The sequence below is a fragment of the Hetaerina americana genome, unplaced genomic scaffold (genome assembly GCF_022747635.1).
Source record: "Hetaerina americana unplaced genomic scaffold, ioHetAmer1.1.p SCAF_8, whole genome shotgun sequence".
Lineage (NCBI taxonomy): Eukaryota > Metazoa > Arthropoda > Insecta > Odonata > Calopterygidae > Hetaerina > Hetaerina americana.
Window position 1 is genome coordinate 50,109,780 of NW_027287427.1, and position 18,069 is coordinate 50,127,848.

The 18,069-nt window shown below is 37.9% G+C and overlaps 1 protein-coding gene across 1 annotated transcript in view; it reads left to right on the forward strand.

The window, feature by feature from the left end:
• The window catches only part of fid (fire dancer), a 543,398-nt gene that overhangs the window by 348,826 nt on the left and 176,503 nt on the right, over positions 1-18,069 (forward strand). The window contains exon 3 of the mRNA XM_071596871.1: positions 6,906-7,009. Within this exon, the coding sequence (XP_071452972.1) occupies positions 6,906-7,009 (104 nt within the window). The remainder of the gene's footprint in view (positions 1-6,905; positions 7,010-18,069) is intronic.

The window sequence follows — 18,069 nt, forward strand, 5'->3', positions numbered from 1 at the left end:
AAATAGAGTCAGTCGCTTTAACGTAGCTCCAAAAATACTTCCTAAGTGCTCTACCATGTAAATTTCGATTTCAAGAGTGATATAAACAAAATATTTCACCTGTCTCGTAATACTTACGTACACATCCGATTCGGGGCCATGTACTCTGCTAACGATAGTGAAAGAGGATTTGGCGAAAATGGAGGAAAAGAGGGAAGGGTGATGTGGTTTAGAGTCCCAAGTCCTTTTCGATTACACTATTTGATCATGGTAGCGGTGCCCAAACTTTTCATGTTGCAGACCCCCTAAATGCTTACTCGTACTGTCGAAGAGAATTGGCTCCATGCCACATGCGCTGAATGCTTTATTATTTTCACTGGCCTGCGTGTCACCGAAGATGGTAGTTATGTGAAAGAACTTAAGCTTAATAAAACAAGCTCATTTTCACAATCCAGTTTCCATTCCAATTTAAACATACTCACTACATAGATAGAACATCCCTCTCTCCACGAGTAAAAAATGTATAATCTCACTATAAATCCAAAAATAATGTCCAATTGTCCACTATTCAAAGAAAAAGCCTCATAAATCCATGGCAGCCATCAAATATGTTCCAATAACTATTTAAGTAACTAATAATTATATCTAATAAATATTTTTCACCTATCTATCACTGTTCTAATCACTATTTCCATGGTGCATTGAAATTTTGATATGCAATACTTGAATTAAATATTTTAGTGTACAAAGTTTACTTCACTGTCTAAACAAAACCGTACATGGGAATACTTTTAAACTCATATGCAATGCAACCTGGATGAAAATCATGAGAGAGCAAGTTTTTTTCTATAAACAATATCATTAAAGTTCGGTCCCATGAGTTCCAAATGAAACCCTCTCAGTCTTAAGAAACGCAATAAAATATGTAATAAGAAGCGTAAAGATAGATTCAATTTTCCGAATTGAATGTGCATCAAAAAGGCAAATGGGTAGCGAATTTCTTGTGTGAGCAAGGAACGGGGTTGACAGGCTTTGGAGAGGGTGAAATTAGGAATTTGGGGACGATCCCATAAACTCTCACCCTATTCACCCTTCCTAGACCGCAAGATGCATAGTTGAAGGACCCTGAGCCGTCAAACACCAGAGGGACTCCCTTCCCTGTCCCGACCATCTCCCCACTCCCAAACACGTTCCCTATCCCTTTAAACACGAACCTTTAGACCTCCTTGAACCATTTGAAAGTCGCCCAGCCCCGCCTTCTCTCACCACCCACGACCGCACCGTAAACAAAGGAGGCACGAAGTTGAATCGGACGGATTACGGGAGGGAAAGGATCTCCACTGCCATCTATCAGCTCAAACCGATTTTAGGATGGCACTACATCCCGAGCTGTCCCTCTGAGGTAATTTTAATCAACTATGAAGGGGCAATGGAGCAATCACTCCCAGTTTGGAGCATGTGAAAAGATTCTATCGAGACATTATCCGGGACCAAGGCACAAGGAAAAGGGCTTCGGACAAATTCACGAGTCTGTGGACCACATCATTCCTGAGATAAAACCGCGAAAACCTTAAATGATGATAGAAAGTAAATTGATATTCATCGATTAATATAAATAAATTCATGTTAGTAAATTATGGTACATCGGTTTGACTTAGAATGAATACTTTTTGGCCAAATAGACAAGCAAAGAAATTAGGACGCATTATTTGCTAATAGACTTCATGGGCCAGAGAAAAAACCGGCGTCGGTATTAGCCTACTCTTAACGAAAGACGTCAAGGGGTCCGCAGTTAAACGTCTCATCCAACGGCTTCATATTATCTTCATACGCCACTTTTAATTGACACCGTCAGCTGGTTCAGGAAAAAAGTGTTCCATCTTCTTTATTGTGGACTCATATTGTTCCATCTTCGAACCCCTTATGGAGTCACTTCTGAGTTGGAGTTAAGTTGTTCAGCGATGAAACACCACCGCTCTCACTACATCCACGCACAAGGCTTGACCTCAAACCTGCGAGTTATCAAAAGAGCGCGTTTCTCATACTTCTACCCAATGCATAAGCAAATAAATTAGCGTTTCAATTTTAACGCAAATTGTGCTTCTTAGATATGGATTTTAAGAAGTGATAAATGGGAGAAGGAAAAGTTATCGTAAGAATGAAAAAAATTACTATCCTAATGGGCCTCCTAAAATGAATTCCGTACATTACAAATAGGGGTCGCGGTAGTCCCCCGCGGTAGGGGTAGAGCGTTGGACTACTGACCGAAGGGCCCGGGCTCGATTCCCGGGCAAGCTTCTCTGGACACCCTCAGCTCCACCCAAGTTATGTGATTTTCGGGTACCAGATCTTCTTGGGAAACCATTACCGGCACAGGAAAAGGCACTAGCCCTGATGCGTGAATTTCACACGCCATATAGGGTTTAATACTAGGTGAACTCTACCATCACCAGCCAAACCGACCTTCGGGTTGATTATTGTGTTTATGATTATGTTTATAATACCGCACGCGGCTTGGGATTAGTATGTGATAACTAGCATCTATAATTTTCATATCGGACCTCTGGATCTGGAATGAACTACAAGATGAAAAACACTAATCCCTAGATAAAATCAGTTTTGAAAAGATTCTAAATCGTTCCGTTCGATAAGATTATCTAACTTCGATAATACTTTGGGAAACTTATTCCAACGAAATAGTCAATGAAATACGAGGGTCATCCGGAAAGTAGTACCCGTTCGTGCCGCATGAAGTGCTGACGACGCGAGTAGCCGCTGGACGAGGTCAGATAGCTTCAGTGGCTTGTCTGCCTTCTCTGAGCCAAGTTGCGTGACGCTAGCATTGCCTGTGTTGTTTCTGTGATTGTTTACAATGTTTAAAAAAATTGAGAACGCCGCCAGTTGTGAAGTGAGGGCAGTGATTAAATTCCTCAATGCAAGAAACGTTCGCCCATGTGATATTCATCGCCAATTAAAGGAGGTGTATGGAGACAATGTAATGGACGAGTCGTCTGTTCGGCGGTGGTGTCGCAACTTCAACATGGGGAGGGGGAACACACACGACGATGAGCGTTCGGAGAGACCGTCTGTCATTACAGACCAACTGGTGAGCTCAGTTGACGAATTCGTGAGGAACGATCGGCGCGTCACAATTGATGACATCTGTGAGCATTTTCCCAATGTTTCTCGAACAATTGTTCATGAAATTGTTAAACACCATCTGCATTATGCAAAAATTTGTGCAAGATGGGTCCCTCGCGTATCTCAATGAGCTGGCGGCGAAGGACTATGCAGCAGGAATACAGAAACTTGTCACACGTTATGACAAATGCCTTAATTTGCTTGGAGATTATGTTGAGAAGTAGTTTAAAGTATCCTCTTTCAAATAAAATTTTTTATGTTTGTTAATATTAACTTTTGTGTCTTTATTTCACGAACGGGTACTACTTTCCGGATGACCCTCGTAGTAAAACCAATGAAATGAAATTCTTTCAACATGTGGTGTAGAAAGTTGTCATCAAATATTTAAGTAACGCAATCCCTGAATAGGAGCTTATTTTCCTAACAATGAATACTCAATTATTTAATTTAATGAAGCTATCTCAAAACCCCAGTCGAAGGATATGTTATCCCAACGTCCTTTCGACCGAATGGCTTTATAACGAGTTCTAAACGCAAGTTTTATTCAAATCGTGTGTATTTATTTATCGTTTGATTTTTCAAGTTACTCGTATTTAGTTGTGAATATTTTTATTGCCAATTTTGCTATTACCCAATTATTATTAATTATTTTTACCTTACAATTAATTTTACCTAAATAATTTTACCTAATAATCATCTCGTTTTAAGAAATGTAGTGGAAGTATCAGAGACGCCATAACCTCATATTCCTAAACGTTCACCCGCTACGGGAAAGTAAAGTTTGCAGAAATTAGGATTATGAAACAATAGGCATAAGTGGCCGTTGCCTGCAACAGCTTTCAAACTCTCTCTCTCTCGTAATATCTAAATGAACGTAGAAGTCCCGACGATATCATCTACGACCCTATTCGGTAACATATCCACCGCTAGCTGCATAACCAGCGTAATTACTCATGACGATGTAATACTTCTGCCTCGAGCACCAAGCTACTATTCCATGAACTGGTTATCGGCCTTGGCCGATCACAATTCGGCAGCAAAACTGCGTTTTCACCCCACGTGCTTGTTACGCACGAAATGCTCTCGAATCAAAAGCCCCGATCTGAAAGCTGCACATCCGGGGTCGGTGGACTTCCGGCTCGACGAACGCCCTCGACATCTGGGGTGGCGGTGAACGACACCATAGCCACAGTGGCTCGAACGATATACACATCGGCGCATCTGCTCAGCTGTTCTTCGAACAAGTTGGCCTTGACCTTGAGGACAGTCGGTAAGATGTCCGCGATTCTATTTTTTTTTCAACACTCTCCGCCACTTTCATGGTCAGACCTTGTCTGACTTGGCAGACCGTCGCTGAAAAAGACGTCGAAAGCGACTGCATGTGCAGTTTACTTTCCATTGCTTTTTAGGGAAGGACGATAACAAAGAAAAATTATAAGAGATGAAAATGAGATATTACAGAAGGATGGGAATGTGTAGATAGAATAACAGATGAGGATGTATATGCAAAGAATTTCCCAGAGGCCTCAGGCTGTGATAAGGCAATGGCAGGCGCTTTCAAGAGGAAGAAGAAGAAGGAAACCAATTTATCACAGCCTGAGGCATCTTTATTCTTAAGACCAAGCAAAGATCATAAGAATACTGAAGGATAAAATAAAAGTAAATTCGAAGGGAGGATCGTTCCAAATATGAAAAACAATCAGAGCTAAATTAAGAGAAGCTGGTTATTCAATACGTCAGTGCAAGGAACTATGAAGGAATAGATAAAGGATAGGCAAGTAACAGTATAGCTTAAAGGGCTGCTAAAAACCAAACCAAGGAATGATTTTCCCCAATTATTTCCCAAAGTATCACATATAAATCTTCAAAATGATCAATTTAATACTGCAGTAAAAACATTATATATTCTTTAAACCGATTCACATGCTTGACGAACAGTCCCAGATTGTGAAAAGGGTTTTTCCCTTGACGTAGGTACTGACCAGATTTCCAAGGGTGGAACATGATTTTCCAAAGTGAGTGAAAGCATGGGATGACCTTGTGAATGCAAGAGATGGTAACGCTAGTGATTCTCCACGGTTCTCGAGTTAACCAATCTTTTAATTATTTCGCACCGCGAAATTTTTAATGGTCATTACGTTCGCATTAATCAGTGAGAAGCCGCAATCAAGATCTAAATGAAAGATACATAATCCAGCGAGTGCAGAGCAATGACGTAAACATGTCGATGCCATCAAGCTTGTGAGCTTTAAAGTCGAGCAGAAAGCATGTCCCGAGTTTAATTCGCTATATCACTAGATATCTCCAAAAATCTCGCATTTCTTCAGAGTATACACTCTAACACGAATAAATACGTCGATAAGTATGTGCGGTGAGGGGAACATCGCCTAAACCCCAGAAAAAATTAGCGGCGAAAATTTATTTTAATATTTTCATACTAAAAGACTCATGCAGATTACATGCACGCATTAACTTTGGTCAACTGATAAAAGCAGTGTTAAACACATAAAAGCCAGAAAATTGTATTTCAACAATTTGGAAAAATAGGTGAATAAATCAAATTCATTGTAACTCCTAGATGTTCTAAAATATTGAAGTAAATTTCATTATAAATGAAACATCGACGCGATAGTTTCATAGTACCGATTGATCAATTAAATAAATCAGGAATGGTTTCACAGCGTAAATAAAATATCCAAAATATGGAGAGATATTGAAATATAGTATTTACTCCCACAGGATGACTCAGACAAGTTAATAAGATCCCTAAATCAATTTTCCCTTATCAAAAGTCGTGAAAACATTTTAGCCGAGCGTATTTGAGATTAGAAATACAATATATCTGGTTGTACGGGAATCCATAAATTTCCCTCTATTATTCGGACAGAATTACACATTGGGACCAAAGAGCAACTTGATCATAATTATCTTCGAGACGTCGCCGGCCTGATCAATAAGAAAATACAATATGTTAGCTTTAATAAGTTAGCCTTTTCCAAACTGCTGGTTACTCTTTCTCCTTTATCATTTTTGAGTGAATTTACAGTTGACCTATTTCCCTAAACTGTTCTGACGTATCACCAAATTGCTTTTAGATTCTCTTTCAAAATTTCCGCTAACTTTTTCCTTTTGAATTCTCTTAACGCTTTCCGAAATTTATTCTTAGATTTCGCCCTAAATATCTTGTAATTATAAGTTATCTCATTTTTTTGCTGCTAAGGATATCATCCCTAATATTTTCCAGTTTAACATGACATGGCCTTCGACGCCGCAATGCCTTTCTAACATCCGCGGTGTACCATCTAGGTTACGTGTTATCTTTTATAAATTTACTGGGAATGAACTTGTTGACAGCTGAGCTTGTGATTTCAAGGAAGTGATTCCACGTAAAACAAAGTAGAATTGTAACCAGACTTTGGGACCCTTTGGGACAGGTAGAAACGGTAACACTATGTGTCATCGATGTAAGTATTGAGAAGAGATGAAATAATTATTGTTCAACGTATGATAAGATTGTGTTTGAAAAATTGGAAAGAGGCCTGATGCCACCACACTGCCTGTATGGCAGGTATTGGATTTTCATCATTTTTTATTATCCGTTAACAACCATTTTCGAACCATTACCTGCAATATGAATAAGAAACTAGGCCACCGATGTTCTCCAGGGAGGTGGAACTTGATGATTTTAATATCGTAAGAATCTAAAAATATTACTCATTAATAAAGTGTGTATTGAAAATCGATTGTCTATTCCTCTCTTTTCCATGCGTGGCGCTTGATCTCAGGCTGTGGCAACGGGAAGTACCTGAGTATCAACCCAGACGTGTTCAAGATCGGCGCTGATCGCTGCTCCCGGCTCACGGAGATGGCGAGGGAAAAGGAGCACGAGGTGAGTAGAGTAGTGAGTTGCGCTTTGGGAATATTCATAATCAGATAACGAATTTTAAAACCGCGGTATTTCTTTCTTCAGCTATTAGAATAAACTCATCATCTGTAGAAGATTGGGAGCGAAGATGGCGAATAGTTATGAACAGTGCATGGGCAACGCATAATCTTTGGTTCAGCAAAATCACTACTCGTCGGAGCCAAAAGGGTTCCTTGTCCGATGAATTTTTTTAACGACCTCCGAAAAATATGTTTTTTCTCGCCGATTGTTAGATGGTAGGCTCAAGTCAAGTAAGACCTCCCAGCCGTATGTCTGACCGAAGTCAGTTTCTCTTTCCCCTCCTTCCCGTTCAATCCATTTATTCACTCATTTCTTCGAATCTACCGAAGGTGATCGGGAACAGAATTTAAACTGGTGAACTTAAGACCCTGTCTTCATTAATAGAAATACTGTGAAGTCTACACGAGGTATTTTTTTAAAGCAACGCAAATTGATACCACTAACATATGCGATACCATTAGCAAATCTATGAATATCAATGATTGCGTACACCAAATCGGATGAAAACGTAATCCAGTCAAATCCTTCAAGTAACGTCGAGGGTTGTTTGTCAATTACAATGAATTTGAAAAACGATCCATCGTGAAATTTTTTTCGCAAAAAGTGTATTTGCCGAAAGAAAACCTAGTAGAGGTTCGAAGATGACCTTATTTAGCGTTTTAATCTATCGAGTAATGGTTAAATTCGTCTACGCAACTATATGACGAAACTAATAAATTTGCATTAATCTAATATTGATAAGACTCAAGACAAGGCATTATTATCTCCGATTCTTTTTCTCCAAGGTTTGACAGCATCTTATATCAACTATCAATATGGTGAATAACCCCTTATTAAACAAGTTCATTATCTCTTCACCTAAATCGCGTTTATACGTTAAGCATGATAGTCTAGCATGCAGTCCAAGGAGAATGAAATGTTTTTGCATCCAACGGACTCTTTCACGAAGCAAAGTTAATTTACACTTAACTTTAATTTTAATAATTAATATTAAATTACAATTAGCTCTGACTAAAATAGCATCAAGCAATACATTTTCAATTTGGCAATATAATTAATTCCGTTAACATACACTTTTGCCTGATTAAATGAATAAAGTAGCTTTGGAGAAAATATCTATTCCAATTAACAATTGGGAATAACTGGTAATAAGTGTCGCTGACCTAGCTCATCATTGAATTGATTAAATGAATAGAACAGTGCGAATATTACCTCTTTTACTGCAGCAGAAGGGTATTTTGGTTCGGTAAATTTCAAGCTATACACTGCCGTAAACAGACATATAACTACCATAGTAACCTTTATGCTAATGGTAACACAATGAACATAAATAAAATAATACATTAAATATTCAAATCGCGTAACCTACCTTGTTACTTGAGGTGATCACTACATAGAGGAACTTGCAACGATGGATGCTCGCATGCAGTGTTATGAACGGCCGGAAGAAGTAAGACGATACAGATAAATATAGTCATCGATCCTACATAGACACTTGACTAATCAACACATGTAGTTACCGCTAATTAAGGGTCTAATATCTCGAGCAAAACTATTAAGAGACGCTTGAAATTGTTTGCACTGTTACACCCGCGTCAACCACTGATGAACACAAAGCAGCAAGCGAACTAACTCACACATCCCTCCACGGTTTACTGATGGTTACCAAAGCCGGGAGCCGGGAACCGTCTCTCTAACCAAATGACCAATAGGGAAGCTGTAATTTGAACGATGATGCACTAGCCAATGGCCATCCCGCAATCCACCCGAATTAAACCCCGACCGCGACCCCTCTGCTAGGAGGCTAGAGGACCAAGATCGTTTTACATTCTCAGAAAACCTGAATGTGATATGCGTAAGCGCGACTGCTAAGGTGCTGCTGTTTTTTGAACGAGATTACTCATCGAACAATCATGACACCACCAGTGAGAGACTATTTTAACTGAATAAAACAAAGGAAGACTTCAAATGGAAGGTTGAAGTATACGACCCGCATCGAATCAACTTAAATGCAGGTTATTCTCGGTGGTAATTCGTGTTCTGCAATTATTGTCATATATATTTGACCAGACGCATCAAAACTAATCGTCAGCCAAATCCATGCGGTGAGAAATACATATAATGCATTGTTACAACATAAGTTTGTTTGCCTTATATCTGTAACAAATACTTAGGTACAAATACTCAGAAATCGTTTTCATAAAACCGTCAAATATTTGCCTGAAAGGAAGAGAGTTTGATCATGCATTACGCTACGTCCGAATTGAATTTAGATAACAAGTGGTGGATCTCTTTCGAGTAAATACTAATATTTTTCTGAGGATTAATGATTGAGTACCAGGAAAGTAAGTTAATTATTTTATTATCTTATTTCAATGCTCTAGTAGTTGCTTCGCTATCAAGTTTATTATCAAAGCAGTCATTATATAAGGGCAAGCATCTTCTGATAAGTAGTTACTAAAAAAAAACTATTTGTAACTTTCGGGAAAACCAATTTAAAAAATAGAATTGAGATATGACTTCAGCCATAAAAGTTCATAAAAAGCTCTTCCTTCCACTTCGAACAAAATGTATCGATTTTAAAATGTTAATAGTATCTTCTACGTATCTGTTAAAGAGCTGGAAACGTCAATTCTCTCATAACAACTAAATATAAATGTACACTTGTTTCTTTTAGCTACACTGTATCTGTGGAAGACAGGACTCATTTCAGCGAATCCATAGTCGTGTAATGCAGTTTAATCTAATATAAAACTGTATTCCTCTTTGACGTTTACCTTCTTTACTTTTGATGGATTGAAAAATCTCCCTTGAACTCTGAAATACTTGGATATGAGAGACGATTTCGGCCGAATGGCGCGATGAAGGAAAAGGAAATTGGAATAAATGCCATCAATCTTACAGCGATCAAAGCAAAATAAAAGAAATTTTCCTTTCGCTCGATCTTCATCGCACACGTGGCGATTTTGTGAAAGAGGGGAAAAAATAAAAAAAGGTCAGGCGATATTAATCCGAGAAGGATTTTGATGAATGGATTCCAGGCAAACTTTTTCCAGTAGCCAGAAAGGGATAATTCAAAGGAAGGGAGATGGAGGTCTTTCTTGAATAGCGCCTAATCATATCGCATTACGCCTTATTCAAAGTGCTCTCTCCAGGGTCCAAGTTTCTCCAGAATGATGGCGGGTAGGTACACAGGATGTAAGGGAGTAACTGTATAATAACCGACCCAAGGGAATCTTTGTGGAATTAAGTAAGGCAATTTTAGATTTTCAAATATGATGAGTAGAATAGGAGATTGTTAATGGACCACAGAATCTATAAAGGAACAGAAAGTCTAGAAGTATAATGTGTACCATTGATTAATATCCTTTTCTAACTTCTTATGCTGACGATTTCGTTTTCTTCGAGTACCTAACTCAATGAAAAACCTACGAACTGTAGACGAAATGTGACTTTCCCGATACATATAGTATTTTGTTGGGCAGCATCTTCGAGACAACTTTCAGATAAAGTAATTTTAGGCCATGGTTGTTGAAGAGCCGCATTAGAGACGGTATATACCTGCTATTGTTTCACGGCTTGCAACAATTGAAATTACAGCTTCGGATAATTAATTAGATTTTGACGAGCAGCGTAGCTCGCAGATGAACTCGAATTTTCTGGACAGCCATGACGCTTCACATTACCTGGACGCCACCAAGTTTCTCGGATTCTTCTACCCGCCCGCTTTATGTCTATGCACGAGATCAAGACCGATTTCATCGCGTGGTTGCGCTTCCTGCGAGTCATAAAATATCTTGTTTTTTTTTAAGATAAAATTGATGGAAACGCAATAAAATTTTACTGAATAGAAACCGTGAAATATAGCCTATTAGGATTTGTGCGATATTTTACTTCTATCTTATAATCTCTGAAAACAAGATTATCTAGGTACATGAATCCGTATATTTTGGCAAAATGTTTGCAAAGGAAGGATATGTTTAGAGATTGAAAATTTGTCTGAATTCAATGTCGATGATAATAAATGGAGTTAACAAAAAAATGTATACTTGTCTAATGCAGAAGTTATGTATCTGTATTCAAGGGTACTCCTTTCCCCTTTTTTATACCAGAACAAACAGGGTATGCTACGATAAGCATTAAAAAGGAGTACATGCAGTTGGTATGGCGTATTTGAAGAGTTCTTGCGCTAAAAACAAAAGAGTTGGGGTGAAGAATGAGTGGCGTATGAAAGAATGTGGATTCGATGTTCCGGTATTTGACCACCATGAGTAACGTGTACTACATGGGTATGGCGGGCTTGTGATAATGGATGAGTCAAATCACCGAAGAGAAATATGAGGAGGGTAAATAGTTTGAGGTGGAATTGTAGACTGAGGAATAAGGACTAAAATGGGGTCGAAACGCCTCGCAAAATAGAGAATGTTAGAAGTCGCAGAAACAGAAGAGCATGCGAGAAGCAATTCACCTATATTTGTGACAGAGGCGAAAAAATCATGCGAGGATAGTGTAAAGCGGAGAAAATTATTAAAACAGAATAAGCCTCCGATTATACCTTTGAAAAAACATTTCTTGTTGTTATGAATTTCCCGAAAGGGAAAGAAGTGAAAGCCAGTTATTTTATAAAATTAATATCAAACATATTTAATTTTGACCTCATGGACCAAGATATTTTCCTTGAGCGATACGTTTAACTGAGAAAATATTTTAGCTTAGGGAAAAAAATGCGCACATTTTCATATAATGTTATTAAATAAGTGGAACATTTATGGAATATTTTAAATTTAATATCGAATGCTTTCCCGATGACGTAAATTTCATTCCATCGCGGTATAAACTAGCACAGAGCACGCAGATTAATTAATTAACCTTTGAGTCAGAGAGACCTTAATTAAGTTTTAGTAATTCTGAGACGGAAGGCATTGTGTTTTTGACTTTGCTGGGAGGGGGATGGAATCATTGTTGACGGCAAGGTGCTATTTATGGGAGAAAATTAAAATCAAGACAGATCCACAATATACATCGTCATTCGAAACACGACCGCTATGCCGAGCTTCATTTCCTGGGCAAGTTAACCTTTATATGCTATATTCATTTACTATGCTGGTTGCAATATCCACTTCGATCCCAAATTTTCTTTGCTGGGCATTCTATTCTACTGTAATCAACAATACAATATACTCAAAATCACATATGCAGGGCATTGTGCCTCTCAATCGTCGTCGAAGAAGAGTTATAGTGCTTCCAGTATCAGCGTCATGCCCCCTCCTTCAGGAACGGTCCAAGGACGGGATACGTCATCACTGAGCTAAGGATAGGGACTGAGATCTTTACTCACTGAAACCTAGACACGGAAGACAAAATAACCCCAAAAATGTGAAGAGTATCCTCTTATGCAACTCAGATGGTATGATAAATACTGTGATATGCGAGAGAGGCTGAAAATTTTAAAAAACAATGGATTTTCCTTGGTAAAACAAACGTTATTCCTTCAATCGTGTCTTGCTATTTTTTTAAATTAAGTTCTTTCAAACAAAATGTTATTTCTTTTTTATTTTTGCTAAGCATCAATATGCTAAGTTTATTTCAGTATTAAAATGCATTGTTTGTTTTTACATGCATGCTAAATTATACCTGGTTATTTCTTATAAGAATTGAACTGTGATGCTCTGTGACCTATGCTATCGACTACTATTCTAATGTAGTACAGCAAAACATAAAGAATTTTACCCCACCAATACGATATTAATTACTCTTGATTTGGAGCTTTATACAGCCTCAAGTGTCTCAAACCTTACTCTTTCCTCCTGGTGCTGCACCCCCTGCCACACACCTTTTTGGTGGCTCGCAGGGTATTTATGTAGATGTAGAAACCTGTGGTGAGACTGCCGTCCTAGAATTCAATACATTAAAACTTGAAATAACTTCAAACACGGCATATATAACAACTTAAATGTAAATACATAAATTGATGGCGTAACATACAACGAGAATAACATCTTTTTTCATTCTAACTTAATCGAGCATACAAGAATCCGACTCATGTTTCTTAAGTTTCCTCAAGTTTCAAGGTGGAAAACACACGCCCAAGATGCATTACGCATCAAATATAGACAATTCACCATACAACATGTAGGTTATGCTGATTGACATAATTATGTTACCTACGTTACTTAATATATTTCGTTCAACTGAAACCGTTGAACATACAATGTCAAAGCTAAATTATGATGAGAATTCTAGATTAAATATGAATGCTGTTATGAGAAAGGATCCATTCCTTTGCCGTTAAAAAAACTGTTCCTATTTCTTATTTCGTTAATGTAATTTGGCATACCGTGGTAACCTTTTAACGTCATGTACAAAAGAAATCTTTCATAAAATGTAAGATTAGGTTTGGAAACCAATATATTGTACCTTCCGCCACTTACTTAAATTGTGGCTATAATCACTTTCAGAAACTACAAGCATATTACCACTTCGTAAATAAAATAATTTCAAGACCTTAAACACAAATATATCTTATTGTTACGGCATGATCACAAATAATGGATGTAGAGCTGATAACGATTAATCTTAGTAATAATCTTAATTATCCTCTTCTGCAAATGCTATAGCAAGATTTAAGGATTTTTTTATGTGTCCGCCAATAAATAATACCAAAACCCAGTCTAGAGCCTACAAAATGGATTGCATCCAAACTAATATTTATCAGAATTTATCATCAAAACACGACTTTCAATGACCACATCTTGTTCATCTAATTACTATACTGCATCTCAGTAAATTAACACTCCGCCGGAAAGGTAATTAACTGCAAGCCTTCTTAACTTTGCTTGCTTTTTCAATTACGAGCTGAATGTTTGAGCTTATTGCGGTAACATGTCAATAAAACACCGCAGAAATACTCGAGCTCTGCAGAAATACCAAATCTTTTCTTTAGGGCTGAATGGCGCAGAGTAATAACTCTAGCAGACAATATGTAGGTAAAGCGTAAATCATTGCCACCCACGGACTCACGATCCCGAATTTCCACAGGTCTAAATAAAAAAAGTAAAAGGGGGAGATTTTTCCTCAGGGCTTATTTTTTAGCACGTTCGCTCACCGTTCGCGAGGTTCTGAGGGAGTTGGAAATATCCCTTCCACGAGGAAAACAAAGCGGGCATCCCAGGGAATAAACGCTGGAAACCGCCTCTCCAGCCCTCTCCAGTGGCTGCCGTGGAGTGAGAATGCGCAGGCATTCTCACTCCCCCTTCCCCCAACTCCCCCTCTTGACCCTTGGGTCTCAAAAAATAAACCAAAATTGAAAATTATAAATAAAGGGTAGTTTCACAAAAATGAAAAAAAAGATATACTCGGTCGTCCGAAAATTCCCTGGGGAAGCAAAAGGGAACGACTTCGAAGCATCCTGACTCATAATATCTGATTGATCTTCCGGAGATCCAAAGTCCTGGAAAAAGAGTGGATTATATTACACTCCTATGGCCAACAGCATTATTTTCACGTGATTAATAGTCTTGTGAAAAGTCGTTGCCCTGATATAACTCGGAATTCGCTCTTACTTTCTTTCGAAAATTGCATTTTCAACTCAAATTCAATACGTGAAATTATTAGATATATTGCAACAATATCATTTACGTGAAATAAATTAATGCTCTTTTATTAATATTCACGCGATCATTTCAACCTAGACCTTTCAATGTCATTTTCATGGTGCACTCTCTATGTAATAGCAGTTGGTAGATACCCAAATAATATAAACATTCAAAATTAAAGTTAAATGTCAAAAACGCATTCAAGATAAAAGATTTAGTGCAAAAGATACTAATCAACAGTTTTTTTTTACGTCATGAAACATTTTCACAAAGTTAAGCCCAATTGAAGTCGTTTTATTACAATGCCATCTCTCATTATCAAAATTATTTTTTTTCCGTATTAGCCTATGTGGCATTTGAGTGAGCACTGTGACAAGCATTTCGATCCAATGACTTCTTAAATCATGGTAATAATGATTGAATACCACTCCGCCAAATACTGTTTCAAGAAATTAAGCGACCGTCTTCAGAAAATGTTTTTGACAGTCCAAGTCACATTAAAATATTCTAGCAAGTTATTATTTTATTTATTTATTTATATACCACGCAAGTCACCGCTAGGGTGTGTGCCAAGGGGTGAATACACACCAGAATAATTTTACCCGAATATGGCACGGTCGAACAATGTTATTATGATCCCCTATCGTTCGTGGAAAAAATGGCATCTTAAATCTATCTGTTCCACACTTAATTTCTCTAACTATATCAACATGGTCTCTCCTACCGTAGTAAGATGGAGGTAGTACTACATTTTCAATATCACAGATAAACAGCCGTCCTTCCAAATTTATGGAGCTTCAATCTGTATTTTAACCTTTGGTCCGTGAGTGATTCCAAGTCTAGCTCCTCTAATATTTTGGATACGCTACTAAGTTTATCACAACAACGTTTCACAAATCCAGCTCCTCCACGCTGCACGCGATCCAATTCGGCAATTAATACAATTCTGTGAGGATCCCATATACTTGAGGCATATTCTAAATGAAGCATAACCAGCGACAGGCAACATTTCTCTTTGACCTTTTCATCACATTTACCAAGTACTCTTCTAATAAATCCTATTTTTGTGAGCTTATGCACATATCCCCGGATGCGTTTCATCCAGGAGAGGTCGGGAGTGAGGGTAACGCCTAAGTATTTAATCTAATTTTAGTCTACTAGTAATTTAGTCTACGCATTCCATCTCGGTTTTCCTGATGCAGTAGGCGCTCGGAAGGGAATGGCTATTTTTCCAAAAATTTATCACTACGCCCTTTTCTAAGTTTAATTCTAATTTCCAAGTGTCGCACCAGCGTTTTATTGCATTTAGATCCTCTGAATAAGCTGTTATGTCCTCAGGATCACAGATATCACGGTAAACCACTGCATCTTCGGAAAATAAACGTATCTTACTAGTGACTACAGAGTCAATGTCGTCAACGTAAAGTAGGAATAAAAGAGGTCCGATAACATTTCCCTGGGGAACACCTGAAGCACTGCTGCATTTGAGCTAACTCCATCTATGACCACTTTTTGTACCCAACCATTCAAAAAGTCTTTAATCCAACCCCGGATATTAAGTATGCACAGGAAAGCTCACAAAAAATACGATACCCACGGTGGTATTAAGTAATGTAAATCTCTCAGGAAAACTTTGAAGTGTTGTATAAATCTATTTTTTAAAGTAAAAAATTACATTTTTAATTTTCTGCCGCGTTCTTTTATTCTATTATACACCTCTCCGCGAAGTCAGTTAGACAACAGTTACAGAGCAGTTACAGAGAATGGAATGAGCCTTCAGAGGGCATATTTCTCTATTATTTCTTTTAGGAAACTTTATCTCCGTAATGTTCAATAACGTTTGCTGGAACGGTATGAAGGACGAACGCCCTGAATGTTTTCCAATATACCTCTACGCAAACGTAACCATACCACACTGAGTGTTTCTCTGAATTAAACGTCATATTGCAGGTTCTTGTAGTTTTTTCATTCGGATTATTGTAATAGCAATGAATATATCCCAATACACTCAACTGAATGAAAGAGTTGGGCATTAACTTTAAATATAATATCTAACTACTTTCGCCTTTTAACAAATGGTTAAAATTCATTGGATCTATTTCAGAGATATTTCGGTCAGACGGCGAATTTAATTTATTTTTTGTCTTTAATCTATCAGATCTTTGTTTTGGCTTTCGCCCAGCCCAATCCAATGGGCTCCCAATTTCGCGAAATTAAAATCCCCGTCGAAATGAAAGCGACGCACTCGAGTCGGGGATGGGAATGGGAAGCTATTCATTCATCAGTCCATTCATTCGTTCATTCATTCGCTCGCTCGCTGGACGCCCATATGACTCCTCATCAACATGGATGTCATATTCCTCCCCATCTCCTTCTCTCATATTTATCCCCGTGATTTAAAAAAAATGGGTGTTGTTATAAGGGGAGGAACCGCTCCAAATATTTCCCGAATCGCTTTTTGTCTTTCTACTCCGTCCACTGTAGGCGCTGGAACCACACACCTTTTTTAGCTTCTTTTGTTTTCGATGAATTTCTTCCGAGTCCGCATGAAAACAAAAGAACGATGCCCCTCCTACCACCCTCGTTGTTCGGAGTGAGAAGTTTGACGTCATCCGAAGGCGGATATTGGATTTAATAAAAGGCCGCCTGGTAAGGAAAAATTAATTTCCGAAATATGACTTTGGGGGGTACCTTGATTTAAAGTCATATTGAATTACCCAATTACCACAAATTTAGTTAAAATTTATTTCCGAAATAAATACCCGAATTGGACGACAAATATTACCTGCCAACATTTAACTTGAGAGATACAAATACTTTTTTTTAAAAGATATAACTACAGCACACATTTCGAACTATCTCTACATGATAAGTAGAAAGAAACAATGTCTGTCCATGTATAGAAAGTGTATTTGTTATAATTACATGAGTAATGAGCTTTAATCCCAACAGTTCACGAGCATGGGTAATAAGTATTTTTCTGACTCAACATTTTCACCAGGAGGCTATGATATACCTCTCACACCTCTCAACTCGTATTTTTTCTGTCTTCATTGTAATTCTCTCAACAGCTGTTTTATCTTCTACCACATCAAACATTTCTTTGTTTAAGCTTTCTTTCTTACTACGCAACTTTTTTTCAGCTCGCTTCACCATAACATCTTCTAGACCTCCGATTTGATCTTATACTGTAAGCAAAAGTGACGCCGTGAATGTGAAAATGAAACATTTTGATTTCATAAAAAATTGTCATTTTCCACAGAGATTTGTTTCCTACCACGCGTTTCAATGGCTATGCAATAATATCACCATCAGTTACACTTTATTTGATGATGGTACATTGACATTGAGACGCGTTGTACGCAATAAATCTCTGAAAAAAAATTTATTTTAATTTTTCAGCGTTTC